At 49.9% G+C, this 27,532-nt stretch overlaps 1 protein-coding gene across 5 annotated transcripts in view; it reads right to left on the bottom strand.

The window, feature by feature from the left end:
- Window positions 1–2,121: 2,121 nt before the first annotated feature.
- Window positions 2,122–27,532, bottom strand: part of ZZEF1 (zinc finger ZZ-type and EF-hand domain containing 1) — a 101,258-nt gene continuing 75,847 nt past the window's right edge. For all 5 annotated transcript variants that reach the window (XM_072821698.1, XM_072821699.1, XM_072821700.1 and 2 more), the window contains 18 exons: window positions 27,060–27,213; window positions 25,738–25,877; window positions 25,143–25,420; window positions 24,103–24,277; window positions 23,438–23,570; window positions 19,403–19,596; window positions 17,756–17,875; window positions 16,250–16,441; window positions 15,185–15,285; window positions 13,622–13,757; window positions 13,174–13,533; window positions 11,768–11,911; window positions 11,190–11,358; window positions 10,930–11,028; window positions 10,167–10,332; window positions 6,096–6,249; window positions 5,546–5,617; window positions 2,122–4,238 (listed from right to left, as the gene is read on the bottom strand). In XM_072821698.1, coding sequence (XP_072677799.1) covers window positions 4,158–4,238; window positions 5,546–5,617; window positions 6,096–6,249; window positions 10,167–10,332; window positions 10,930–11,028; window positions 11,190–11,358; window positions 11,768–11,911; window positions 13,174–13,533; window positions 13,622–13,757; window positions 15,185–15,285; window positions 16,250–16,441; window positions 17,756–17,875; window positions 19,403–19,596; window positions 23,438–23,570; window positions 24,103–24,277; window positions 25,143–25,420; window positions 25,738–25,877; window positions 27,060–27,213 — 2,868 coding nt within the window. In that variant the 3' untranslated portion in view covers window positions 2,122–4,157. The remainder of the gene's footprint in view (window positions 4,239–5,545; window positions 5,618–6,095; window positions 6,250–10,166; window positions 10,333–10,929; window positions 11,029–11,189; window positions 11,359–11,767; window positions 11,912–13,173; window positions 13,534–13,621; window positions 13,758–15,184; window positions 15,286–16,249; window positions 16,442–17,755; window positions 17,876–19,402; window positions 19,597–23,437; window positions 23,571–24,102; window positions 24,278–25,142; window positions 25,421–25,737; window positions 25,878–27,059; window positions 27,214–27,532) is intronic.

The following is a 27,532-nucleotide window of genomic DNA, read 5'->3' as shown; positions in this document are numbered from 1 at the left end:
AGATTAGACAAATCCTTTTTGTGTGGGATAGAAACATTGTAAACTGATTTTTTTTTGTCTCTTTATATTCAGACTACTTGATACATTTAATCTTGATTTTTCAAGTTTCTTTTTTTTTTTTTTTTAAAGATTTTATTTATTCATGAGAGACCCTGAAAGAGAGGCAGAGACACAGGCAGAGGGAGAAGCAGGCTCCATGCAGGGAACCTGATGTGGGACTTGATCCTGGGTCTCCAGGATCACATCCTGGGCTGAACCGCTGAGCCACCAGGGCTGCCCTCAAATTTATTTTTTATTGATCCCATGATCCAGACGTTTTCAAAAGATGGTGCTGTTGAAATACTAGTACTGAGGGTGTTCTTCAAACACTGGAATAATTCAAAAGCAACATAAGTTCTAAACAGAAATAACTTGACCTGGAATGTTTTCTTTCATTTATTCAAAAGTGTTATTTACAATATTCCAGATGTTTGATGGGTCCTGGATATTATCTATCCTTTAACAGGAACCGGATGAGTCTTTGCTGCAGTTGCTCAAGTTCAGGCAAGGTAATCAGGTAATACAAATGCTTTTCCTCAGGAAAGACCTTAGAAGCTGACCAAGTGCCAGGTGTGGAGTGTGAATCCCCCCACTGCTAGGCGGGACCACTCCGGTCCCATGGATGATCAAGCCTTGGAGCGCCCGGCAGCATGGACAAGGCTGACCTGAAATGGCTTCTTTGAAAAATATCCTGGGAACTGGTTTTGCTGATGACTAATGACAAACACAATCTAAACCGTGGTTGAGGAGTTAGCTTCTTGAGACCACTTGCTCTGGATACTCTGAGATGGTAGAAACCTTGGGCTTTATGCTCAGGAAAATAACAAAGATAACACAACTTGCTACCGAATTCCTAGGTTTTGTTCTGGAGGATTTTTTTTTTAAAGATTTATTTATTTACGATAGAGGAGAGAGAGAGAGAGAGACAGGCAGAGGGAGAAGCAGGCTCCATGCCAGGAGCCCTATGGGGGACTTGATCCTGGGACTCGAAGATTGCGCCCTGGGCCAAAGGCAGGCGCTAAACCCCTGAGCCACCCAGGGATCCCCTGTTCTGGAGGATTTCAAGTGTAGAGTCACGCGAGCTGCCTCCCCCCACCCCAACGCTGGTCCAGCACATATGAGTCCCTACTTAGACCTGAGGGGGGCCGGGCGGGGAACACGTCCTCCGCTCCCCAAGTCCTCCCGCTCTCCGTGTCCTCCTGCTCTGTGCTCCCGCTCCCTGTATCCTCCCTCTCCGTGTCCCCCTCCTCGAGTCCTCTCACTCCCGCTCCCCGTATCCTCCGTGTCCTCCTGCTCTCTAGTCCTCCCACTCCCCGAGTCCTCTCGCTCCCGTGTGCTCCTGCTCTCGATGTTCCCACTCCCCGAGTCCTCCCGCTCTCCATGTCTTCATGCTCCCTGAGTCCTCCTGCTCCCTGTTCTCTGCTCTCCGTCCCCCACAGCGCATGGCTCAGATGGCCTCTGGTCCGAGTACTCAGGGCAGAGGGACTCGGTGAGTAAGAAGCGTGCAGAGGGATGCCACGGAGACTCATCCTGGCCTGAGAGATGGTGAGGGTGGAGTCTGGGTCTCAGCCGCTGCCCCCAGTCCCTGGAAAGCTGTCCCGGGCTCCGGGGTGATGTGTTGGATGCTCCCAGCTGGAGGCAAGGTGTCTTGATGGTCAGATGGCCAGCCAGAAGGATGAGGAAGCCAAGACCCAAAGACAGGCAGATGTTAGTCCCGCACTGAGAGGCAGGAGCACCGCAGCCCTGAGAGCTGTGCGAGGCACTGGGGGGGGGAGGCGTGTCTGGCTGGAGGGGCTGACCCGCGGACACCAGGACACCAGCGTGGGTGCAAACCTCCAAGCAGCCGCTGTGCAGGCATGACGCGGAGGTGAGCATGGACTTTGACTGCCGTGCGGCACCAGTCCTGGCTCAGCCTTGTAGAGTAGCTGCCGCCTGGAGCTAAGACCCTTCTGGTCCCGCCTACCCCGAGGCCCAGAGATTCCAGCAATTCCATCCTTCTGGGCCTTGCAGATGCTCCAAGCAGGGTCCTCATAGAGGCAGAGGAACAGGACAGGAAAGGAGGGGGAAAAAACACACACGCAGTTGTATTTTTATATATAGAATTTGTACAATATATTTCTCTTCATTTGTATATTTTACCCACAACTTAACATCTTTTTTACAGGCTGAACGTGCTCAGCTTGATATAATCAAAATTCTTTCTTTCAAACAAATAAGAAAAATTCAAAATCGTAAACCCGTAAGAAAACAAATTAAAAACGATGATGAAAATAAGTCACCCCTCCCACTGGGAGCAGTGTCCATGTTACAATATACAGGATTGGGGTCAGAATCGCTTTATCAGGCACATGTTTCCACGACACCGCTGTCTCCTACCTGGCGGCTTGGCCTCGACCAGTCTTGGCGTCCACTGCTCTAGACACTGTGGGCCCGCGGATGCGGGGAGCAGAGGTGGGGGCGGGGTGCAGGGTAGAGCAGCAGCTGAGCAAAGTGGATGCTGGGGGGCTCTGAGCAAAGTGGGGCCAGAGTGGCCAGAAGGACAGGGGTGAGAGCAGAGAGCAGCTCTGCGGAGGCCGGCCTCTCTGTAATTCAGCCTCCTGATGGGAAGACAGTGGGCAAAGGCGGTAGTGACGCCCCAAGAGCTGTGACCCTGCCGCCCGCCTGTCCTGGCTCAGTCAGCCAGCCTGGTCATGAGCGCGGACGGCAGGAGGCCAGGTGGGGAATGTACTGTCTTGTCTCCCAGGCCCCCTGTGTTGGAGCCGGGGCCCCCAGAGGACATGGGGTTTCCCCAGGGGTACAGCAGGGTGAAAGCACCCAACACCACAGGCCCAGGCCTCGGGCCTCTGCACAGCATTTCAGGGCCTGCCCTCTGCTCCTCCCCTGGGCCCCTCACAGGACAGGTGGGCTGGGAGCCAAACTCCAGGGCTAGGGGACCGCCCCTCAGACTCCTGACCCAGAAAGCACTTCTGCAGGGAAGCCTTCCCACCCAGACCCTGCAAAGGGAGTTTTGGGGGCCACGGTGGTGCTAACCTGCTCAGCGTGGCCCTGGCTACAAGAGGCCTTCCCCGGGGCCCAGACGCCATCCTGCACTGGCTGCTGGCTCAGGTGCTATCCACGCCAAGTGCCACTAAGGCGCGGCCATGGCCCACCTTGCTCCCCAAAACACGGCTTTGGAAAGAGAGTCATCATTCTGCGATCATTAGGAGAACGGGAAACAGCATTCACTAGAACTAATGCAGTTACTGCCTCGTCACAGCCAATCAAGCAAGCGCTCCCAGAGGCGATGCGGTGTGTGACTATGACCATGGAGAAGAAATAAAATCATATATTTTTTGTGTGTTTTTTGTTTTTTTTCACTTCTAAAATAAGTTCTCATCGGATAACACTTCAAGTCTTTACGTATAGAAGCTTTCACATGAACAGTGTGTCCTCTGAATGACCATTCCTTTGGGCACCCCTTGAGGCCTCGCAAGGCAGTTGTACAGTTGTTCTAAAAACATCAGGTGGAAATTGAAATATGTTAAAACAGCTAAATGCAGGCATGCTGGGAGCCGGTGTGTGAGCAATGCACGTGGGCGGCCTGCTGGCCTGTCCACGGGTTCTCGATCTCACCGAGGACATTGCGCGACAGCCAGGTGCATGCTTGGGGACCAGGGGGAGGCCAGGACAAGCTCGCAGCAGCTTTGGTCTGGACGCCCAGTCTCAAGAAAGCGCAGAAGAGCTCCCAGGCCAAGCAGGGGCCACTGGGGTCCTGGCGAGAAGGCAGCTCTGGGCAGACTGTGCTGACGTGAGGGCAGGGCCAGCAGCTCCAGCTCATGGATGTACAACCCCATCCACACAGGCTTCTTTCAGATCCTTCTGGGCTGTGGCTTCCACTGGAACCAACTCTGGCGAAGGTTGGTCTCCTTTCTCAAGGGCTCTGGCTGGCTGGCCGTCCTCACGCGCTGTGCCGTATGCAGGAGGCTAGCTCATGATGCGGTGCATTCTTGGAGGTGGAGTGCAAGTGGGAACTGAGGGGAAGCCGGGCACGGACGCCACAGCCTCTTCCTGAAGGAGTTCAGATGTCTGCTCTCAAGTCCTGGGGCTGAGCAGCTACTTGCATGTGCACCGTTCCAGGGCTAACACTCAACGTTCCAGAGGCGGGTTGCCTTGTTTGGGTAGTTGATGGCCAGGCTGATAGCAGCGACATTCTGCAGGGCCTGTGGAGGGACAAAGGGTCACTGCCAACGTCAAGAACCACGTGTCTGCTCACTCATGAGGTGTGGCCTGGACAGGACCCTCAGCGGAGCACTCATGTCTGGGGAGCAAGGCAAACACGAGCCCCAAGTGGTTCCCCTCACCCAGAGCAGCAGCCCAGAGACAGAGACAAATTCTCTCTCTGTGAACATAGGGTGGAAATATTATCACTGCTCCGAGGGGGGAGGGCAACGCTGGGGCCTCAGTGGGCCTGAAGGACCAGCCCAGCACGGCAGGAGCAGAGGGCGGCAGGGAGACAGGCAGAGCACGTCCAGCACCGCGGACAGGCTGGGGGTTAGAGTGAGGGCCGGAGGCCAGCCAGGGGCCAGGTGGGTGGGAGGGGCCCACAGGCTTGTGTGGCACAGGCTCCCCGTGCCATATGGTTGAACCTCAAACTCTGGCTGCGCATCCTGAGCCCTGAAACGAGGGGTCGGGGGCACTGTGGGGAGGAGGGAGACCTTCCTCTGCCCACGGGGCTCAGGACCTCCTAGTTGATGCGGATTCCTGCTTCCAAGCAGGCACCCAGAGCCTCCCCCAGATGGGTCTGCTCCCGCGTGACCCTGGGCAAACTCCTGTTGGAGCCTCAGTGTCCCCACAGGTGCCCAGGAGAGTGGGACCACAGGCTCTCTGACAGTCAAGGGGTGTCTGTGTGGTGGCAACCGTCACAGCGATGCTGAGACCTGATTCTGCCCTTGCCACCTGCACGCTCTCAAGCATGTGGGGACATTCCCAGAGGCCTGTGCATGCCGGGACAACGGCAAGGCACCAGTTGGAGGCCTTCTGCCAGGACGGATGGAACAACCACTACCCTCCTCAGGAACGATTTTATTTTGAAAAATATAGCTGTTTTCTCACAGAATGTTACTATTAACATGGAATGAGTACACTATTTCTTACAATGAACTAATGAATGTTTCAGTTTTAATTTCTAAACTTAAAGTCTAGTTTAATGTCTAGCGGCATGTGATCAATACGTAAAACACACATAAGCAAAAGCTTTTTAGGATGCTCAGTAATTCAGCAGAGAGGGGAACCTGACCCCGAACCCTGAGGGAACCTCAGCACGCTGTTAATTTAAGGCACTGGTTGTTTCGGTTTCAAAGACACCAATCCTTGCTAGCATCCTCCAAGCCACGACCCCACATGAACAATGCTGATAAATGGGCCAAGTGCTCTCGGACACCAGGAGGCAACCGGGTGGGGACAGAGCCCCATGCAGACCCCGGGGGATGTGGTGATGGGGTGGCCAGCTCTGGCGGAGAGACAGTACCTGTGCCGCGCAGCGGAGAAGGTGGTCGTCCGTGGTCAAGGCCAGCAGATACTCCTGCAGCAAGCCGAGCTCCTGGGGAGGGGCACAGGGGCAGAGGCAGCGAGCAGCACCCAGGGGACACCAACCCAAAAGCACACAGTCTCGCCTGGTGATGCCAGGCACCTCACTCGAGGGCTGCAGAAGGGGCTGGACCAAGAGGAGCCCGAGGCCTGGTTCTGGGGACTCTGCCCTGACTCACGCACGGGAGGACCAGGTAGGGGCTCCTTCCTCATGTGGACACCGGGGGGTAAGCCAGAGAACTCTGAAAGGCCTCTCGTGTCTCACATTTAGTGAGCCGCCTATGATCGGGGAGGGAGAACCAGGAGAGCCCCTCATTTCATTTTCTAGAACACACTCCTGGTAAGGACTGAGCCAAGGCAGTTCTTCCCCCATGGGCTTTAGGCCTGACCAAGCAGGCAGCGTTCCTGGGGGTCGGGCAGAGTGGGGATCTGGGGCTGCAGGCGACACCTGCCCAGCCGGGTGGCGGAGGTGGCACCCGCGGAACCCTCACCTGGGCGCGGTTCTCGGTGACGAAGAAGAGCTCAGTGAGGGCACGGTGCAGGGGGAGGAGGATGCCGGGTGAGGTCACATCCTCGAACAGGCTATACTCCATGTGAGTGAAGAGCTGCCACAGGGGCTTTAGCAGCGCAAGGTCACAGAGGTCGCTGTGGGGAGCGGGGCCAGACGTGAGACAGACGCCAGGGATGGGCTCCCCCCACATCTAGTAAAGTCATGACCTTCCCCCAAAATGGCTAAAAATATTCACTAGCAGCAGAGAGGAAAGGAGCAGAACCCCCACGGGGGCTCCAGGAAGCAGGGACCCTGCAGTAGGCACAGAAACCATCTCAACGGTTGCTGTGAAGAGCTTCCACTGATGGTGGGAAAATCCTGAGAATAATGTTAATGGGGAAAAAAGCAACACATAAAACTACACATACAAAATAACACTAAAAAATGAAAACCCAGCTGTACACACAGTGCTGTGACCGTGATAAATGCAATCCACCCAATACATTCTCCGCGCTTGTCCCAGTCGATTTCCTAGACTTTCTGCAATGCTCACTGCCTCAACAATCAGACCACAAGACATTCACATGGCAGTGACAACCGTTATCACAATCTTAGGCTCACAAACTCAAGAAATGTGCTAAAGAGGTTGCCTGGGCCAGAGCCCTTCACCATTCCCTGGGTCTCTGCTGAGACTCGCTGACACGTTCGGCTCAGAACGTGCTTTTAATTCCACTTCAACACCCTTCAGAGAAGAAAAGTTATGATGCAAATAATACCCTGGGCCTCGCTACATGACTTTACGCATATATCACCTTAAATTTTGCCTTTTCTGTGGTGTGTGACCTTTTGTACACCTACTCTCGGAGCCAATCCCTTCCTCCTGGAGAAGCCAGTCTTCCAAAAGCAGAGCAATGGGAAAACCTGGCCTGATGCAAAGGGACAGCTCAACAGCTGTAGGAAAGTGCTCAGGGAGCAAGGTCGATGCAACTGTGCAGCCCACCCCGCTTCCATCCGTCCGTCCGTCTGTCTATCCGCCCACCTCAGGGGCTGAGGAAGGTCTGCATGTAGCAGGAGTGCACCTACAATGCAGCCAGGAAGGGCCCAGCGCCTGATGACAGTTTCCAATCCATCACTCAACCAGACAGTTCTCACTGCAGGACATGGCAGCACCAACAGCCACCCCGCTGGCTCTCTCCCTCCCCCTGCCAGCCTGCACACACACAGACAGCGCCTCCTGACTTGCTTATGGCCCCATCCTATCCCTAAAGACGACCTGTTACTCAGACATCACTCCACTGACTGGCACCCTGTGTCTGTGTGTCTTAAAAATGCTGGGGGGAGAGCGCCTGGGGGGGCCCAGTCATTTAAGCATCTGACTCTTGATTTCGGCTCAGTTCATGATCTTGAGGTCGTGAAGTCAAGGCCCCCCCCCCCCACACACACACATTGGACTCTGTGCTGGGCATCTGCTTAACACTCTCTCTCCTCTGCTCCCCACCTCACCCCACATTCTCTATTAAGAAAAGAAATGCTCACATTCTCTATTAAGAAAAGAAATGCTAGAGAGAAAGACTGACCTCTGACAGGCCAGGATGCGAGTGTGGACAACGCATGTGGCACAGCTGCCAACACCGCTGTCTGCAATGAAGAACAATGTCTTTAATACCCACATCTACACAACACTCTATGGGAGACCCTAGCTGGTGCAAACAGGCCAAAAAAAAAAAAAAAAAAAAAAAAGGTTTCCAAGGACCAAGAGGAAAACCTAAAACCCGTTATGATTTGTGGGGTCTGAGACAACAGGATTGTGCTCTGAACATTCTATACAAACCCTCTTAGAGTCAACAAACAGAGCATGGTCATTGCACACAAAGGAAATACACAAAATTATATATAGCAAAAACAAAAATAAGAATTCTAAAAAAAAAAGAAAAAGAATTCTAAAACACTAACTGCAATGGCATCAAAACCATTAACTACCTAGAAATAACTCTCACGGAATGTTGTGTGGGCCTCTCCACAGAAACCTGTGGAACATCATCAGACCCGAGCAGTGGAGGCCTGCAGAGGAGCTGACACATAATGGCTGTGGAGCAGGGGACTCAGTCTTCTCAAGAATCAAACAAAATCCCATCAGGTGAAGAGGTGTGTGCGTATGTCATGCACAGACAACAACACATGCATTAGGAACAATACAAAGTCCCAGAGGCTCTAACCAGAGCAATCGAGCCAGAAAGAGAAACAAAAGGTATCTACATTGGAAAGAAGATGTGCAACTGTCTGTTTGCAGACGACATTCTATACAGAAAACACCAAAGATGCCACAGAAACACTGTTAAAACTACTAAACTCAGTAAAGTTACAGGACAAAAAAATCAATACAGAACATCAGTTGCATTTCTATACACTAACGAGCCATCAGAAAGAGAAAGCAAGGAAACAAACCAACTTACAGTAAGATAAAAAAGAATAAAATACTTAGAAATAAATTTTAACACAGATGGTAAACAATCTGTACAATGAACACTGTAAACATTGATGAAAGAAACTGAAGACACAAATAAGTGTAGGGGACAATTTGTGTTCCAGGACCCCAGGAATACTGTTAAAATGTTCATGCTACCCAAAGCAATGTACAGATTCCATGCAGTCCCTATCAAAATCTCAATGGCACTTCCACAAAAATAGGAAAAACAATCCTAAATTCATATCAAACTACAGAAGACCTTGAATAAACAAATCAAAATTGAAAAAGAACGAAGCTGGAGGCATTGCACTTACCGATCTTAAACCATAATACAGAGCAATAGTAATGAGAATAGGATGGTATTGGAATAAAAACAGGCATAAAGACTGATGTACAGGACAGAGAGCTAAGAAATAACCCAAGCATATACAATTAATATTTGACAAAAGTGCCAAAAATGTGCAATGGGGAAAGGACAGTCTCGTCAACAAATGTGTTGGAAACATGGGACGGCCACATGCACAAGCACGAGGCTGGCCCCGTCTCTTACACCACACACAAAACCAACTCAAAGCAGACTAAAGAGTTGAATGTGAGGACTCCAGCTGTACAACACCTACAAGAAAACATAAGGAGTAAGCTCCTTGATGTTGGTCTTGGCAATGATTTTCTGAATTTGACACCGAAAGCAGTAATAAAAAAGTGGGACCATATCAAACAAAAAAGCTGCCCAGCAAAGGAGACCAGCGACACATGAAAAGGCAGCCTATGGAATGGAGGAGCTACATAAACCACAAACCAGGCGAGGGGTTAATATCCAAAATATACAAGGAATTTGTACAACTCAATTTCAAAAGAACCCAAATAACCTAATTGGAAAATGGCCACACAGGACCTGAGCAGACATCTTGTCACAGAAGACATGTAGATGACCAACAGACTCACGGAAAGACAGATGCTGTACATGTCTCATCAAGGATATGCAAATCAAAACCCCGAGATCTCGCTGTGCCCATGGGAGCACAAGTAACTCTCCTTCCGTGGGTATGTACATGCACCACATTTGTGTTCTCCACTCTTGCACCGATGGGCACTCCGTCTGTTTCCACACATCGGCTACTGTGAACATCTGAGTGTAGGAGACCCTGCCATTTGTGATACCGATGGACCATGAGGGCATTGTGCCCAGTGGAATAAACCAGAGAAAGACAAACCCTGTGACCTCACATATATGTGGAAACCAGAACCAACCAGATAAACAAACCCATAGACACGGGTGGTTGGTAGGGGCTGGGGGCGAGGAGAGGAGGAGGGGCTGGGGTGAGGAACAGATGGGGAGGGGCAGGGATGTGAAAGAAAAAGCAATTACGCTTCAAGAACTCAGGAAATATCTTCATGACCCCAAGATGGAAAACGGCAAAAATTTCCTAAGCACAACACAACAAAAGCACTACGATGTAAGAGAAAAGACTGATGAACTGCAAGATATTAAAATTAGAAATGTCTTTTCATCAGACTCCACTGAGAGAGAAATGCAAGTCCCGGTGTGGGAGGAGGGGCTTACGGTGCAAATTCCCCGCAAAGGACCCATGCACATCGGCTCACCTGTGGGTGCAGCATTGCACAATCCTCAGAAGCAGGTGGATGGCTTTCAATCGCTGATGACCAGTCTGGCGACAAGCCACCCCCACCAGCCACTCCCAAATTTTGGCCAGTGGGAGGTGTGGCACAACTCTTTCTTCTGACAACATCTGCTTCAAAATCTCGAAGCCTGGCCCACACCCACAAAACACAGTTATTTTTAAAATATTAGCTGCTTAAGTTTTAATAAATATAAAAATATAATAAAACCATGATCATTTAAATTTAGCCTAAAATTATGCCTTTTATAAAAGCAACACAGGAACACCATTTTCAGTTTTCCCTTTTTGCAAAATGCCCTGCAAATTCTTTTTCTTTTTTTTTTTTTTTAAAGATTTTATTTATTTATTCATGATAGACACACAGAGAGAAAGAGAGAGAGAGGCAGAGACACAGGCAGAGGGAGAAGCAGGCTCCATGCCAGAAGCCCGACGTGGGACTTGATCCCAGGACTCCAGGATTGCGCCCTGGGCCAAAGGCAGGCGGCTAAACCACTGAGCCACCCAGGGATCCCTGTGCCCTGCGAATTCTAAGAGAAAAAGCATGTCTGTAGGACCCCGGGAACAGGTGGCTCTTGTATCCATTTATGTTTATGAGTGCAGGACATGTGTGCAAGTCTCGGAGGAAAGCACCTGCTGTGACACTAAGACCAGGGACATTGCAGCACCTGCACACATGGAGGGTCCCTGGCGCGAAGGCCACACAAAGGAGAGAACAGAGCACACACCTGTCTGGAATCGGCCCAGGTGTCCAGCTGTCACAGTGAACTTGTAACCCCACTCCGTGTTGCTCATGTCAGAGGTGAAGCGGTAGTATAGAGTATCCCCTGGGTCACAAAGAAACAGAAACAGCTCAGGACACTGCAGCAACAGGGAATGCAAGTGACGTGCTCCTGATGAAAAGGGCTGACCCTGTGTGACCCCCCACAACACCCCTCTCCTTGGTACTGATACTAAGAGCCCAGAAGACCGAGTGCTCCTTTACTACCTGGAAGCTCAAAATCCTTCCATTTCTGCTGAGACCCACTGAAAGTGTGTCGATCCTGCTGGAAGTCGCTACTGCTGGACATGGCTAGCTCGTCACAGCCCTCCTCTGTGCTACACTGCGAGTCAAATTTGATCGAGAGGTAGATTGCACCAGGGATGTGGACTTTATCCTGGGGAGGGGACACAAGAACACTGTCAATCCTGACGGCCTGTCTCCGGCCGCATCCTGTAACTGTAAGTGAAGGGGGACGGGGAATGCACTGGCCATGAGACGGAGGGCAAGGGACCCCGAGGTGCAGCCAGCCAGGTTCCCAGGCCCACACTCAGTCTCCCTGTTGAAGGTGCCAAGGGTTCCCTGCAAGGACACTGCTGCAGGAAAAGTGACCTCCCCCAGGCCCAGAGGCCCTTGTTTCCTATGAAAACAGGGTCGGAAGACCGGGCTGGGGAGGCAGACTGCAGCTCACACTATGGGAGCCCCTTCTCGGCCAGGGCTGCCCAAGGGGAACGGCCACTGTGGACGATGATGAATCCCTGGCGACCCTCACGGTCGGGCCTGCCAGCCACGTGTGCAGGCCATACCTCAAAGCTGGTGTTGTTGTTATACGGGTGCTTTGACTCTCTCACTTGCACCTCCATCCCCGGCTCCTCCATGAACTGGCAGGCGGCCAGAGCCATGGTCCCCAGCATGCTCCCTCGGCAGCCCTGAAGCACCTTCCGCAGGATCTGGGGGACAGGAGGCAGGAAGGAAGAGGCGTCCATTTCAACCCAAGGCCCATCCAGAGGGGCTGGCTTCACCCTGGGCCCTGGCCCCACCCCTGGGCCAGCTCCCTCAGTTGCCCCTCACTGGGGACCAGGACACTCCGTGCCTCCTGGAAACACTCTGTGGGATCTCTGAGGGAACCAACAGGGCCGCTCAGAAGGGGTCCCGGGTCTGTAAGAGTCCTGAGCCAAGCACGGGGATGCACGGAGAAATAATCACAGTCCAAGGGCACACATGCTGCAGCATGTGGAAGTGGGGACTCCGGGGGGAGGCCATGCTGCTCTCCGGCACCTCCAATGAGAGACGCTGCTGCCAGGACCCCAGGGACTGCGATCTCCGCTCAGAGACTGAGACACTGAGTCTCTGGGTTCTGAGATGGGCAAGTCAGGGAAGACAAGGAACGCTCACTTCCTGAGGAACCTTCCCATAGGCCATGCTTGAGCCCGTGTGAGACAGGGGGAGGGCGTGTGGCATGTGCGGATGCCACGACGAGGGGGATGATGGGGTGGCAGTGATGTGATACAGGTTTTCTGTGCTCAGAAGCTGGGAAGGTGCTGACAAAACTTCCCAGCTCAGCTGGAGGTGGTGCCCACGGAGTCCCCTGTCCAGACCAGGCCATGTGGTTCTACGTGGCCCCTCTGGGTGTTCACCCCAGGAAGCCTCGCTAGCCCTGGGACTGCTCTCAAAGACGACACTGAAGATTTGACGTTAAGAACGAGACCAGAACCAGAGGCCTAGATGCTGAGACCTGGAGTGTGGGGTTAGACTACGGACCACACTTGCCTTCCAGAGGCTGGGGGCCTCTGACAGCTTACAGTACAACAGGTGAAAGTGCCCTGGGGCAGACGGCCCTGGTGGCTTCCTGGACCATGGGAATAGGCCCTCAGCCATAACTCACCCCGTGGCCTGGGCTTGGCATGGTATGACAAGAGATGGGCTAGGAAGGGTGCAAAGCCAGGCTCCATGGGACCGCGATGGAAGGTTCTCTCCACACACCTAGTCTGCATCAGGCTGTGAACTCAGCTCTGGGCCAGGACTTGCAAGAGCCCAGCCATGAGCCCCCTGCCCCCGACCCCGCATCTGCTGCACCACAGCTGTCACACAGCCACACAGGTCACCTTCCTCCAGGAGGGTCCTCACCAGGGGGACCTGTTCAAGTGTGGGGAGTGGGGGCAGAGGGTGAGCGGAGAGGGCAAGGGCCTAGCCCAGCCTGCTTCACAATCACCTTCTCCCACTGGTGCTTCTCCTCCAGCTGCATGAACATGTCCAAGATGTAGGTCATGTGGGCAGGGCCGCTGAGGTCCAGGGTGTCCTCGCTCACTGGTACGTGCCCCGGCCACTCGGCGAGCAAGGATGCCAGCACATGGCGGGCATACAGGACAGCTGTTGCTTCGTTCACGCGGAACAGGTACTCCCGGATGGCCCGCTTGCTCTTGCCATTCAGCTCCTTGTGCAGGAGGGCGGTGCTCTTGCTGCGCCGCTGTTTGGCGTAGCTATGCTGCAATTCACTCTCAGTGCTGGAGATCAGCTTCTGGGTCACGGGGTTGGATTCGGCCATGGCCTGGTCACAGCGGGCAGGCCGGGACTGCAAACCCAAAGACCCCCGTTACCATGGCCTGCACCCTCACCACCAGGCAAGGCAGGGGCAGACACCAAAGGCAGAGGCAACGTACCAAACACGGTAAGATGATCATGTCTGTATCCACGGCTTTGGTGCTCTGTTCCTCCAGTCTCAGGCCCCTACTGGGCTGCCATCTCTGAGCCAGGGTGCGAATCCTCTCATCTGTGGTGAGTTCATCCCCATCAAACCTGGAGAGAAGGGGGCGGGGGGTGGGAGTGAATGGGTGACGGGCACTGGGTATTATTCTGTACGTTAGTAAACTGAACACCAATAAAAAAAAAAAAAAAAAAAAAAAAAAAAAAAGTCTGCTTTGCTAAAATGTTTTCTTAGAAAAATTTTATATGGCTTGGTGCTAGGGAAAATGTAGAATCTATATGTGAAATATATTCAAGGAAAAAATGTGGAGAATTGAAGTGGATAATTTGATAGAAAAAAATAAAACTTATTGAAGGTAATAAAAGTTTAAAAAAAAAAAAAAAAAAAAACCTGGAGAGAAGGGCACAGGGCTGGGTTCATACACACAGGACACCAGGAGTTCAGGCCGCAGCAGTCAGAGCTGCTCTCCTGGTATTCTGCAATCACAGCACTGTCCCCACGTTCTGCCATCTAGATTCAGGCACTCACTGCCTCTCACATGCAGACGTCCTTATACATCTTGCTGGCAGGAGACATGAACCATCCCTCAGGATCCATGCTCCCTTATCTTGGAAACAAAGTCCCCAGAACTTTTAGCAAGACACACAACCGCCCAGCTGTGACAGGGTCCTCAGCCCCTCTTCAACTACCCAGGGTAATGCCAGTAGGTTCTTGCCACAAGAGGAGCCTACCCTCAAGCAGCTGGGTGGGGGGTGCACCCTTCTACCTGCCCTCCTTCCTCTGGGCTGGAATGCAGGTGGGTATACGTGAGCCATGTGATGACGCACAGGAGAGCAACACCCCTGGGGCACAGGACCACTGCACGGGGCACATCCGCCTACCCACCCTGGATGCCACGAGAGGGAAAACCAGTTCTATCTTCCCGGACCCCATATCTGTGGGTTGCTTAGTTACAGCAGCTTAGACTGGACCCTGTCTCATTTTGTAGGGGACTTGAGGCAACATTTAAGAAATACAAGAAAATAGAAATATAAAATAAAACAAAAGAAAAACTAAATTGGAATTGAATGTAAGAATAAGAAGTCAAAAGTAGGATGTGACAGGACAGAGGGGGAAATTGTTGCAGACAGGTAAAGTTCCACACACATTTGGGAGCAGAGCCCAAGCAGCAGTTCCAAGCTTCCTGACCAAGAGAAAGGCAGCATTACTAACTTTACAATAAGCCTTAGGGAAAACCCACGGAAACACCGTGCAGGGGTAAACACACAGCACCCTGCCCGGGGCAACAATGCAGGGAGCCTGGCATCAGCCTGCACCCAGGAGGGACACACAGCATAGCACAGAGAGGACGCAGCCAACACGGCGGGATGGGCTTCCACGGCACTTCATGAAGCCATGAACCAGTTCCACGTGTTGGCCTCGCAGGGGATGTGGCCCAGAGCTTGCTGGCAGGAAGCCATCACGGCCCTGCCCTCTGTGTCCTTCCATCCCTGTGTCAGCTGCACCGCGGCTCCCTCACCTCTTCTGAACCTCCAGGAAGAAAGAATCCGTCCTTTTCATCTGCAGCTCGTAGATGGCCCGGAGGATGTGCAGAGGAGCATTGAGCGCATCGTGCGCCATCTGAAGGCCATGGGAGGAAGCACAAGAGATGATTTAAAACTGCTTCAGGTGGGACACCTGGGTGGCTCAGCGGTTTGGCACCTGTCTTCGGCCCAGGGCATGATCCTGGAGTCCCGGGATCGAGTCCCACATCGGGCTCCCTGCATGGGGCCTGCCTCTCCCTCTGCCTGTGTCTCTGCCTCTCTCTCTCTCTCTCTCTCTCTCTGTGTCTCTCATGGATAAATAAAAAATCTTTAAAAAAAAAAACAAAAAACTGCTTCAGGGCATCCTTATCCTCTGAACTCAAAACGGATAAAACGGTTTTCCAAAGTTACCACGGGCTATAATTACTGAGTATCATGTGGTCACTTAAAGCAAATAAAATTATAAGCTCTAAAACTTGGACTGTAGGATCTGCTCTGCTACTAGAAATTCACAGGAAAACGTAAAGCATGGAAATACGAGGCCATCACGTGCAACAGCTGCCACCCACCGCAATGGGCCCACTGCTCGCTGCTTCGCAATTGCCACGTACTGAACTTTGACAACTGGCACCTGAGTCCAAAGAGGTGCTTCCTTCTGGTTTCTGAGTAACTATACTTGCTTTTCCCATCGCCACCCCACACTCTCTGACTCTCCCGGCAGTCACTGAATGTGCAGGGAAGAGCGTATCCCCAGGGAACATAAATAAGAAAATGCAATTCAGAAGCCACGAGGGGACGCCATGCCTGGAAGGGCTGCAAAGTATGAGCAAAACTGCATGTGCTTATTTCATGGGACAGATATTTAAAGCTTTTAGACCCATAAAGCCCAAAAACTACTGTTGCAAGAGCTTCTTTCTTCTGGATCAATTCTGCAAAATTCAGACTGAGTCTTCAGGAAGTGACCTCTCAGCACATCAGACTGAGGCATTTTCACACAAAGGGAGCAAAGAATCCATCCCTCGGAGTCCCCTCTCCGTCCACACCTCAGCCCCAGAACTCACCAAGAAACATATTCTGGTAGGCTCGTCCAGGCTCTCCAGAGGGTCTAGCTTCTTTTGGTCTGGCTCACCAGGGCTGCTGACTGTGCCATCCACCTCCTCCTCTTGGTCTCCTCTCTCATCTCGCTCCAGGGCTGTGTGCTCAGCCGAGGTATGGCTCTCCTTCTTGGAGGAGTACAGCATGATGGACAGGATCTGCAGATGGGAAACGGGTAGGGCAGGGGTGTGGTGGTGCCATGAGTGAGGAGGTCATGCAGATCTCTAACCCTCAGATGGTACAAAATATTTGCCCTAACTTTGTAAAAGATACAGCAATTCCCAAGACAATGTAAAATTAATAAAACAAAACAAAACAAAACATGTTCAATTTACCTGAAATCAAAAAAATACCTACTGAAACCACGAAGGATCGTTTACTAACTTTGCTGCTGACAACGTCAATTGGGCTCACTTTTAGAACGCACTTTGTTAATGAAATATAAGGAACTATGACAATGTCTCCTGCCTCTGACCTAGCCAGTAACTCACCTTTTAGGAATTACGTAAAACGTGCTATGGTCGATGAAGCTGAAATCCACCTTCATGTATCACTTGCAGCCATTACCCTGGTGATTCAGGGAAGTGGCCACCACACGCGCTCACTGCGTCTCAATGCCATGCACTGTTTAACCTGAGTCTATGCGTGTGACAGGGACGCAGATGGAAACAACCAGAATAAGGCAATACATAAAATATTAACAAAGGCTGTGTTTGTGGGGCAGAATTTGAAATTTTCCTTTCTTTTCCAGATTTCAAATTTTCTGCACTGTAGTTCTATTACTTGAGTCATAAAAAAATTTCGTTTTAAAATGTTTCCTCTGATGCTCTCCAGGTTTTGCATTATAACACTTCAGCAGTTTCCTGAGACCTAAGCAAACCTTCTCGTGGCGCCAGAGTGCAGGCTCTTGGCACTCAGCCTGTGTGTGATGGAGCGTGGCTGGTGGACCTCTGCCCGCACAGCAGCCATTCTTGGACCTGCGGCTGCCCCGCAGTGCACAGAACCACACAGAACCTCAGTAATGCCACAGAGAAAAATCTGAGGCCCAGGAGGAACTGTGAGAAGGTAAAAATTATTGACTTAAATCCTTCATAAAATAAACATGACCAAGGACAAATTCAGAGTTAGGGACAAAGGGAAATGATAATTCAAGGACACATTTCATCACTGTAGCGCCATGAGTGGCCGTGCGCTTCCGTAACATACTTCCCCTCCGGTGCTCTCTTTTTTTTTTTTTTTTTCCCTCCGGTGCTCTCTAAACAAACATCAGATTCATTCTCCCCCGACAGGGAGGGCAGGGGTCGGAATCCCTGTTTCCAAGAGGGGACACAAATCTAGGCTCGGCTCTGGGACTGCACAGCATGGCATGCACAGGGCAGTGCTGGCCATGGCCACCCCCCTACTCAGTCCACACAGGGACCTACCCGCCAGCAGCAGGCAGTGCAGCAGCAGGACCCACACCCACTGCTTACCTCCAGATCCCGGAGGAGCCACGTTTTACTGAAACCAGTCCCTTTGCTGCACTTTTTCACCAGCAGCTTCAGCAAATCCGTCTGAAGGAAGGTGGTGTGGGTCTCTTCAAAACTGTGAGCCTGCCAAACACAAGGGACACACCTGCCGCTGCCTCAAGGGAAGTAGCACGAGCCAGATGGGAGGAGCCCAGTCCCATTGAGTGGCCCAGGTCAAGGCATGCAGAAATCCCAGAGTTGGCAGGAGGATGAAACGGCGAGCCTCAGCCCTCACCTGAGTCCATCTGCTCGGTACGTCCCCGTCAGCAAGCCGAGGATACCCTGGGCTTGAGCCACGTCCTGCACCAGCGGCCCCCTCCGGGCTCTGCCTTCCCAAAGGCTTCCCTGTGTTCTTTGGACCAAAGCCTAAATTCTGACTCATGGCAGATGGGGTGCTGCAGACCCCCTGCCTGCTCCCCTGCTCTCTGTCCTGAAGGCCTGGGGGTATCCTCCTGCTGCTGACAACCGCTCTCCCTGCACATGTCGCTCTGCCCAGATTCCTCATCCACCACTTCACGTGTCACCACCTTGCAGGGCCCGTGCTGTGTCCCTGGCAGGTTAGACTGTCAGCCCACCTTCTCTTGAGGTCAGTGCCACACAGCTCCACTTGGCTCTTGTTGCTCAACAAATATGTATCAAAACAGATTCAAAGAAATAGTTTGTGCCCTCAGGGCATTTATTTTCTCTTTCCTACCATAATCAAACAACTAAAACAAGGGGTGCCTGGGTGGCTCAATCGGTTGAGCATCTGCCTTCAGCTCAGGTCATGATCTCACGGTCCTGGGATCGAGACCCGCATTGGGCTCCCTGCTCAGTGGGGAGTCTGCTTCTCCCTCTGCCTCTCCCTCTCTCTAATAAATAAGATCTTAAACAAACTAACTAAAACAAAGCAGGTTGTGATAAATGCCGTGTAGGCAACAAATAGCAGCTGCAGAGCCTCAGAGCCCTCAACACGTGCTCAGAGCTGGGCCAGAGCCAGACCCCATCCATGCTGACTTTGTGTTGCCAAGCCCTTCTGTGGCCTCCTGGGCAGTTCTGCCCAAGTCCAGGGACCCACAGGCTGTTAAAATGAAACTCTTCTCTCACGGCAACTTCTGAGGGGAAGATCCTCCTAAAGGTGATCCCTTCCTTTGTCAGGCCCCTCAGGTACCAGAAGACCCACGTTCCCACAAGCAGGGGCTTCTTGTCTGACACCAGCTACCCCCCACCCCTGGCTCCTGACATATCTGCTCCTTCCACCCCAACCACCAAGCCTATGGCTACGGGTTCCACGGGAGGCTGGTCCCCTGGTTCTCTTCTCCTTGCCCTATGATGGCCCCAAGGGAAGTGGGAAACTATTCTCTCCGGTTTCTGCCCATCTGCCATGGTGCCATGCCCATCAGGCAAATACTTGGTTCCATGAAACAGTACTAAAAAAATATAAAGAACTGATACTGGGAAAATTATGTTTCTTCCCTAAAATTATCCTTGTGCAAGACCCCAAGCATTCCCAAAAATAATCATGATTCTTTGGCTAACCACCCACCAAAATTAGATGGCACTTCCTTGCAGTAAATGCCCCACAGACACTAAATCACAGCAATTCACTAGCAACTGGAAAGTCACCATTACCTTTAGTGTTTTATACAGTCCTTTCAGGGCCAGAGACAGGACCCATGTTGCTTCTACTGCCTCAGGACATTGGCTGTCCATACTGGTCTGTAGAAGGTGACTGGCGATAAAGGCAAAGTGCCGGGAGTACTGGCTCAGCTGGGCCTGAGAGCTGCTGCATTCCTGTCCTTTCTGGACCAGCTGGTAGTCCTTCACTGGAGGATGATGTCAGGCAGGAAGAGAAAGGCATGAAAGTACAGTGAATGCTTCCTGCAGCTAAGGCTCTTCCCCAGTAACGTGCCTTACCAAAGCAAGAACTGCAGGTCCCAAAATACAAATTACCCTGGCTGGCTTGCAGGTGAGCAAAGAAATGGCACTGGGCCACCAAGAGAGACAATTTACATGCCTATTGTGCACAAACAGGCTGTCTCCAAGTGTTAAAGGGACTTCTTAATAGAGCATGGAGGTGGAACTTCTACTTCCAAACAAAACTAAGACAGACTGGATGGACTCTCCTATCCTAAACAAACAGAGCATTAAAAAATATATAAGAAACAATGGTTTGCAGACATGAGGCAAAAAGTAGTACAGGACTATGATCCCTGATAGAAGAGACATAAACCAGAGCAGCTCTCCCACCACCTGGCTTTCAGGAGACAATTTCCAGGCTCTAGAACAGGGACCAGAAAGCTAAGCAGAGTCCTATAGGTCTCAGTGAACTGATGATAAAGAGGTGAGCTTTCAGGGAAGTCAAGGCAGCAAGAATTTATGGGGCAGATGATCACAAAGAAGGGAGATGCACAGATACAGAGAGGGTTTGGGAGACCTCTGTGCAAAGCCACAGAAGCTTCCTCTTGGCTGAGTATGACCCGCACAAACATGTGGCAAGAAACCACCTAGTTCTAGGAAAGCAGTAGGATGAACGATTCTTGGAGCTCACAGAGCTGGGACTATTGTCTCTCCCCCCGTGAGAGTAGATGTTTCTTTGAGGGGGAGAGGGAGGACAAAACTATTTGAAGACAGGGACGCCTGGGTGGCTCAGCGGTTGAGCTTCTGCCTTTGGCTCAGGGCCTGATCCCAGATTCCCTGGATGGAGTCCCACACCGGGCTCCCCAGAGGGAGCCTGCTTCTCCCTCTGCCTGTGTCTCTGCCTCTCTTTCTGTGTCTCTCAGTAATAAATATATAAAATCTTAAAAAAAAAAAAAAAACTATTTTGAAGACATAATAGCTCAAAATTTTCTGAATTTAATAGAAACTGTAAATCTACAGATCAATAAGCCCCCAAGAAGAAACAAATAAAATCACGTCCAGGTATATCCTAATTAAAATGCTAAAAAACAATGACTAAGAAAAAAAATCTTTAAAGTAGCCAAAGGAAAAGAGACACATTTGAAGAGTAATAGAGAATGAGAGCAAACCTTGTGGTAGAAACTAGGTATGCCATAAGTAAATGGATCAAAACCTTTTAAGTATTCAAAGAAAAACTCTTGGCCTAGAATTTCATATGCAACAAAATTATCTTTTGAAGATAAAATCAAAATAAATATAAATATTTGGTAGGACAAATCAAAACAAAAGCTCTGTAGCAGCAGACCTGTGATACAAGAAATGTTAAGGGAGGTTTTTCAGCTTGAAGAATGATACCAGGTAGATACCTGAGTTTACCCAAAGGAATGAAATGTACCAGAAATGATAAATATGTCAGTAAGTAAATATAAAATATACTGTTTTTTCATTTTAAAATCTTTCTTAAAGTACCTTTTATTTTTTTTATTCATTTAAATGAGAACTCTTTTTCTAAAAGATATATTTATTTACTTGAGAGAAAATGTGTGTGCATGTGAACAAGCTGGGGGCAGGGCACAGAGGAAGATGGAGAGAGAGAGAATCTTAAGCAGACTCATCCCAGTGTGGGGCTCAATCCCACTACCTGAGCTGAAACCAAGACTGGATGTTTTACTAACTGTGCCACCCAGGTGCTCCAAAACATCTGACTTTTTTTAAAGAAAAATAATGTTTTATTCTGAGGTTTATAATGTATAGAAGTAAAATGTGTGACAATTAGAGCACCAAGGAATGGGGGTTAGAAATACAAAATCCATGCTTCCTCACTACATGTTAAGAGGTAGAATATTATTTGAAGGTAGTCCCAGCCCACCCGGCTGGAAGGCAAGCGCTCCATCAGGTGGCAGGGCACGGCTCAAAACTCCACTCAGCAGAGCTCACTCACTATGCCCTGAGGCACACGCAGGAGCGTGCCCAAGAAATCCACTTTAAATGGAAAGACAGGGCAGCCTGGGTGGCTCAGCGGTTTAGCACCACCTTCAGGGCATGATCCCGGAGACCCGAGATCGAGTCCTGCGTTGGGCTCCCTGCATGGAGCCTGCTTCTCCCTCTCTCTCTGTGTGTCTCTCATGGATAAATAAATAAAACCTTTTAAATAGATAGATAGATAGACAGACAGACAGACACAGATAGGTCACAGTGAGCATACACACCACATGAATGTCAGTAATAAAACAAACGCTAGAGAAGCTACATAAATAGTAAAGTCAATTTCAGCCAAGGAATATTATCAGACATAAAAAGGATATATTTTGTACTGAGTTTAGAAACAGTTATGGTTAGAGTCCTCAACACTCCTCTCTCAGTAATCATTAGGACAGACAGAAAACCAGTAAGAGCATGGAAGACTTAACACTATCCACTGATTTGACCTGAATGACATCTACAGCCAACAACCCAATATATGAATCTTTTTTTTTTATTAAGGATTTTTTATTTATTCATGAGAGACACAGAGAGAGAGAGAGAGAGAGAGGCAGAGACACAGGCAGAGGGAGAAGCAGGATCCATGCAGGGAGCCCGACGTGGGACTCTATCCCGGGTCTCCAGGATCACACCCTGGGCTGCAGGCGGTGCTAAACCGCTGAGCCACCCCGGCTGCCATATGAATCTCTTCAAGTGCATATGGAACCTTACTCAAAACAGATCAAATTCTGGACCATAAAACAAGTTTCAATAATTGTAACAGGACTAAAATAATTCAAAGTATGTTCTTTGACCCCAAGGGAATTAAACTTGAAATCAGTAATACAAAGATATCTGGAATATCCCCCAAATATTTGTAAATTAAACAATAAACTCAGGTGCCCGGGGGGCTGAGTCGGTTAGGCATCTGCCTTCAGCTCAAGTTGTAATCCTGGGGTCCTGAGATCAAGTCCCGCATTGGGTTCCCCTCAGGTAGCCTGCTTCTCCCCTTGCCTGTATCTCTGCCTCTGTGTGTCTGTCGTGAATAAATAAATAAAATCTTAAAAAAAAAAAAAAAAGATTTAGTATAAATATACAACAGTTGAGAGAATGCAGTATTTGAGATAATGGTGTGTAACAGAACCCTAAATAGACACACACCCATGGCGGTCAACTAATCTCCAACAGAGATGCCAGGATAATTCAGTGGAGAACTAGTTTGTTCAACAAGTGGTCCTGAAACAACTGGAAGTTAATATGCAAAAAAGAAAAAGGAAAAGGAAAAGAACAAGAACCCTGGTCTTTATCTCACACCACACACAAAAGTAGCACAGACAATGCTAATGCTGAAGCTGAATGTTTCAGAAGCAAAACTACACACATATACTGACATACTCCAAGGTGTTTCATGTTCGGCAAATTAAGTCAAAGGTCTTATATTTTCACTGTTCTACTGATCAAGCAAAATGGAAAGGGATACAAACGTCAACACAATTATTCAGTTATTTTACATTCATGTAGCTTCTGATTCCACGATATGCTTAAATTACCCTAGAAAACAAATCATCAGCCAATGACAGTATTAGACGTTCAGACCCTAAACCAGAACCCCAAAGCTGTGTGTACAAAATGATGGCATGGCAAGACCTTTCCAATCTACCCTCATTTAACCACATCACTTCACAGATGAGGAAAAAGCAGCTCAGGGAGTTATAACTTAAGCAAGAACCACAGTATCTTCACTGACTTCAGGGTATGCAGTCATTTGACAGCTCCCTTCTAAGAAAAAATAATTAGGCTTGGGACCTGTTTTCCTTTTCCGGGTTTTGACATCAACGATCACAGCCCTGTTCTTCTCCGTGAAGTGCTTCAAGATGATGACATTATGTGGCTCATTGGCATGATCCACATACACACAGCGGGTCCCCACGCAGAGGACCTAGAATGTGACAGAGACCAAGAAGGCAACTCAGAAGGCAGCAGACACAGGGACCGACCCATAACGGGACACGGGACACAAGCCCATCCTCTGTTTGTGCCACAGCTTCTACAAGGGCTCCAGGATGGGCTCTCCTGAGTCCAGCACCCCACCCCCCCATACAGATGTGGTTTACATGCCCACAGGATGAAGCCATGTTTTCACAGCCCTCTCTGTTCCAACCAATTGTGAGACATGAGGACTAAAATGAGATCAAGATGAATGCCAAGTGAGAAACAACCATACTCAGAAGTTCTCTGTAATTTAATAGATTAGTTACCTATTATTCAAAGTACTGGCTAATAAAATGAGTCAAATAGCTAAAATGTTAAAAATGCAGTTGAACAAACCATCCCATAATCCTGAAAGTATACCAATACCGTAAATGCAAATCATGTAACTGAAGGAAAGAAACTCCCAAAAATATATGCTATAGAGAGCCTGCTGTATGCAACAAGGACAGGAAGGTACGCTGGGCCTTGCAGTGCTATACCTGTGGGAAGCCGACCAGCACGAGCAGGGTGAAGATGTTGGTGTGCTTCAGCTGGAAAGGCAGCTGCCTGATACAGTGGTCTGTGAAGGCGGCGATGACGTCACGCCACAGTGGGGCACTGTTGAGGGACCGCAGGATCTCTGCCATGGAGCATGCCCAGTCCAAGCCCACCCGGCTGGAAGGCAAGCACTCCGTTAGGTGGCAGGGCACGGCTCAAAACTCCACTCACAGCGTGCCCAACAGCCACTCACCCAATGGTTCAAGAACTTCAGAACAAAGCCTCTGTCACCTATACACTCAGTATACGGTTAGATTTTTTTAAAAAAATCTGTAAAAAGTCACACACCCACGTGCACTTGTGCACAATCACGTTTACACACAGATAAAACCTAAGGAGGAAATATATTAACACAGCACCAGGTGCATTAAGATGGCACTTGTGGGGGATGCCTGGCGGATGCCTGGTGGGCTGAACATCTGACTCTTGATTTTGGCTCAGGTTATGATCTTGGGATCATGGGATCAAGCCCTAGGACAGGCTCTGTGCTCAGTGGGACATCTGATGTCACTTTGCCACCCTACTCCCTATTCGAACACTCTTGCTCTCTCAAATAATAAAATCATAAAAAAAAAAAAAAAGAAAAAAGAAAGAAAAGAAAAGAAAAGAAAAGAAAAGAAAAGAAAAGAAAAGAAAAAAAAAGAAAAAAAGATGGTGCAGCTGGGTGATTTTTTCCTCCATTTTTATTTTCCATATTTGATATTGTGATTATGTTGCTTTATAACAAAGATAGACCTATTTTCTTGAACCCCAAAGCCTGTACTTCTTGCTGCCAGGAAAAAAACCCACCAGAATATATACCATCAGAAAGTTTAACCAGCAGATAGCGCCCAGATGTGAGTTTTAAGTACAATTTTAACGTCAGTTGACACCTTTTCTACTAAATCTCATCCTAATCTCACCAGAGATGCCTAGACACCAGCACATTGGATTCAATCCACAGCCAAATCATGGACCTAAAGGGCGGAGTGTGGGGGGCTACCTGTCCAGACACACGGCTCCCAGGCTAAAGAGCAGGTGGGTGGTCTTCCAGCCATCTGGCACCACAGAACTGTCCCCTGTTGCAAACAAGGTATGCTTGGCGGAGAGGACTTTCACCACCGCAGCATCTACCTCCGCTGGTAAGAGGCGGGTGATGAGCTGGCCGAGAAGACCCAGCGTGAGGTGGTAGGTCTCATTCAGGTGGCCTACGTTTGAGATGACAACCTGAAACATGAGTGGGAGGACGTGCTCCAGGTCTATCACGGGGACTGTGGGGTCCTGCCGAGAGAGGGAGAGATGCCTGTTTACCATGGAATCCACGTTAATCACAAATGAACCCTGAGCCTGTTCACATCTTATTCATAGCTGGCCAGCTGCCGAAGGGACTATGCGGTGTCTTCACCAACAGCTGCATACGATCACGTGTGAACATTCTCCGGCATCATCCTGTGACACTACATCTAACTATACAGCTCTCAGGGACACACAGATGGTTCTTAACAGGTGGTTTCAGTACACGGCTTTCCAAAAAAATGTATTTTTCCACATATACCACCACCCCTCTTCCAGAGAGGAAAATACCATTTGTCTCTTACCAACTTTAAGGGAGGTAACATGGCTGCTAGTAATCCTAAAATCCTCTTCTGGGAGCACTCAGCAAACACCTGCTCAGGACTTGGAGTAACCGCCTTTTCCTCGATGGACTCCTGAGACAACATGACTGTATTCTCAGCATCTGAGTTATAAAACATCAAATGTTCAGATTTTGCCAGGTTGTGAACACGTACAAATAGGCAAACAAACATGCTGCTAGACCACAGAGACCGTCCTGCTCCAGGAGGCCTTCCCTGACCACCCCACGAAAACGCAGAGCGCCCCCAAGTCTGCTCTCTGGGGCTCAGGCCACTTTCACCTGTAACGCATCAAACCACTGATATGGGTTATCTGTCTGTCTCCCCTGAGGTGTATGCTCACCACAAGCACCCAGAGCTGGACCTGGAGCACAGCAGGTGCCCGGTGAGCACCTGAGGAAGGAGTGAACCACATGTGGACCAGGACTGACCAGGAGAGCTGGCCTGTTATCTGGAAGGTGGAATTACGTGCACTGCACAGATGAGCACACCCCACAGATGGGGCAGGATGCCAGGAGCTCACCTCTGCCTCCGTCAGGAAGCAGGCAGGTGAACAGATGCTGCTGCCGTGGTTGCCCCAAGAGGAGGCTCTTCAACCCATGGCACCTCCATTGACCTTGAAATGCAGCTCTGAGTTTGCCGCAGCCGTCCCCAGGCAGGCAGCTCAGGCCCCCACAGTGGAGCGACACTATCCCTCCAGGGCTCCAGCTCCATGCACCTGTCCATGGGACTCCCCGTGTATTAGCCTGGGGGCTTCCCACTCTGGGGTTTTTGCTCCTGTTGCCCAGAAACCCCTTCCCCACAGGGGAGGGTAGCACAGCTAAAGTTCCTCACAGCCCAACCTTTACGAGGCTTCCTGTGGATACTGTCTATTCCAGTTAAACACCAGTAGGTGCCAGCACCCACTCATCACTCTCTCCTGGACAGAGTCGCATTCCTACTCAGATTACAGTGACCTTAGTCTCCACCTTCCCAGACTGCAAGCTCCATGAGAGCAGGAGCTATATGTGTGTGTGTGTGTGTCTGCCTGCCTGTTTTCTCTGCTGTACCCCCCACACTCTAGCAGACTGCTTGGCACACAGAAGACACAGTAAATTCGGGAATCACAAGGGAGGAAAGCAGACAAAGTGAAGGGAAGTGGACTTTCAAAGTGTTATCAGTACCACCGATGCAAAACTGAGAAACCAGGAGCCCCTGGTCACTAGCCAGTGCAATACATCACTCAGGGATAGGTCTGTGAGCATTTAAGATAGAAGAGATGAAGGTAACGATCACAGAGCCTTTACCTGGAAGCCTTGCAGGGGTGCTACCATCTGCAGGTGTGTCTGAGATTGGAGTCTGGCATGAAGGACCATTCATTAAGGATGCACCTTCTTCATCTGCCTTACTTCTCTGCCTGCTATCTAAAGGTCTGACTTCCTTAGGACCATCTTCCTTTCCCTGAAAACAAAATGTAAAGGAGTTTGTTCATTAATGCTGTCATACAATTTTTAAAATCATTAGCCAGTCTTTAGAGACTGAATTACTTTTGAATTCCATAAGAAAATGTCCCTCATTCCTGATGACAAATCTATGCTCTAATTAAGACAGTAATCACTGCACTCCATCCCCCAAACATCTCCCATATGCCCCTGTGCCAGCTGCAGTCTCACAAGCAATGACTCCACTATAAACCTCTAATACGTTCTACTGAGCTTTGAGAAGCCATGTATGGAAGGTTCTTCCCTTGGGAAGAAGAAAAAAACAAAGACATTATCTT

Source organism: Canis lupus, chromosome 3 (genome assembly GCF_048164855.1).
Source record: "Canis lupus baileyi chromosome 3, mCanLup2.hap1, whole genome shotgun sequence".
Classification (NCBI taxonomy): domain Eukaryota; kingdom Metazoa; phylum Chordata; class Mammalia; order Carnivora; family Canidae; genus Canis; species Canis lupus.
Note: the sequence above shows the minus strand (reverse complement) of the source record. Positions and strands in the feature narration are given on the sequence as shown.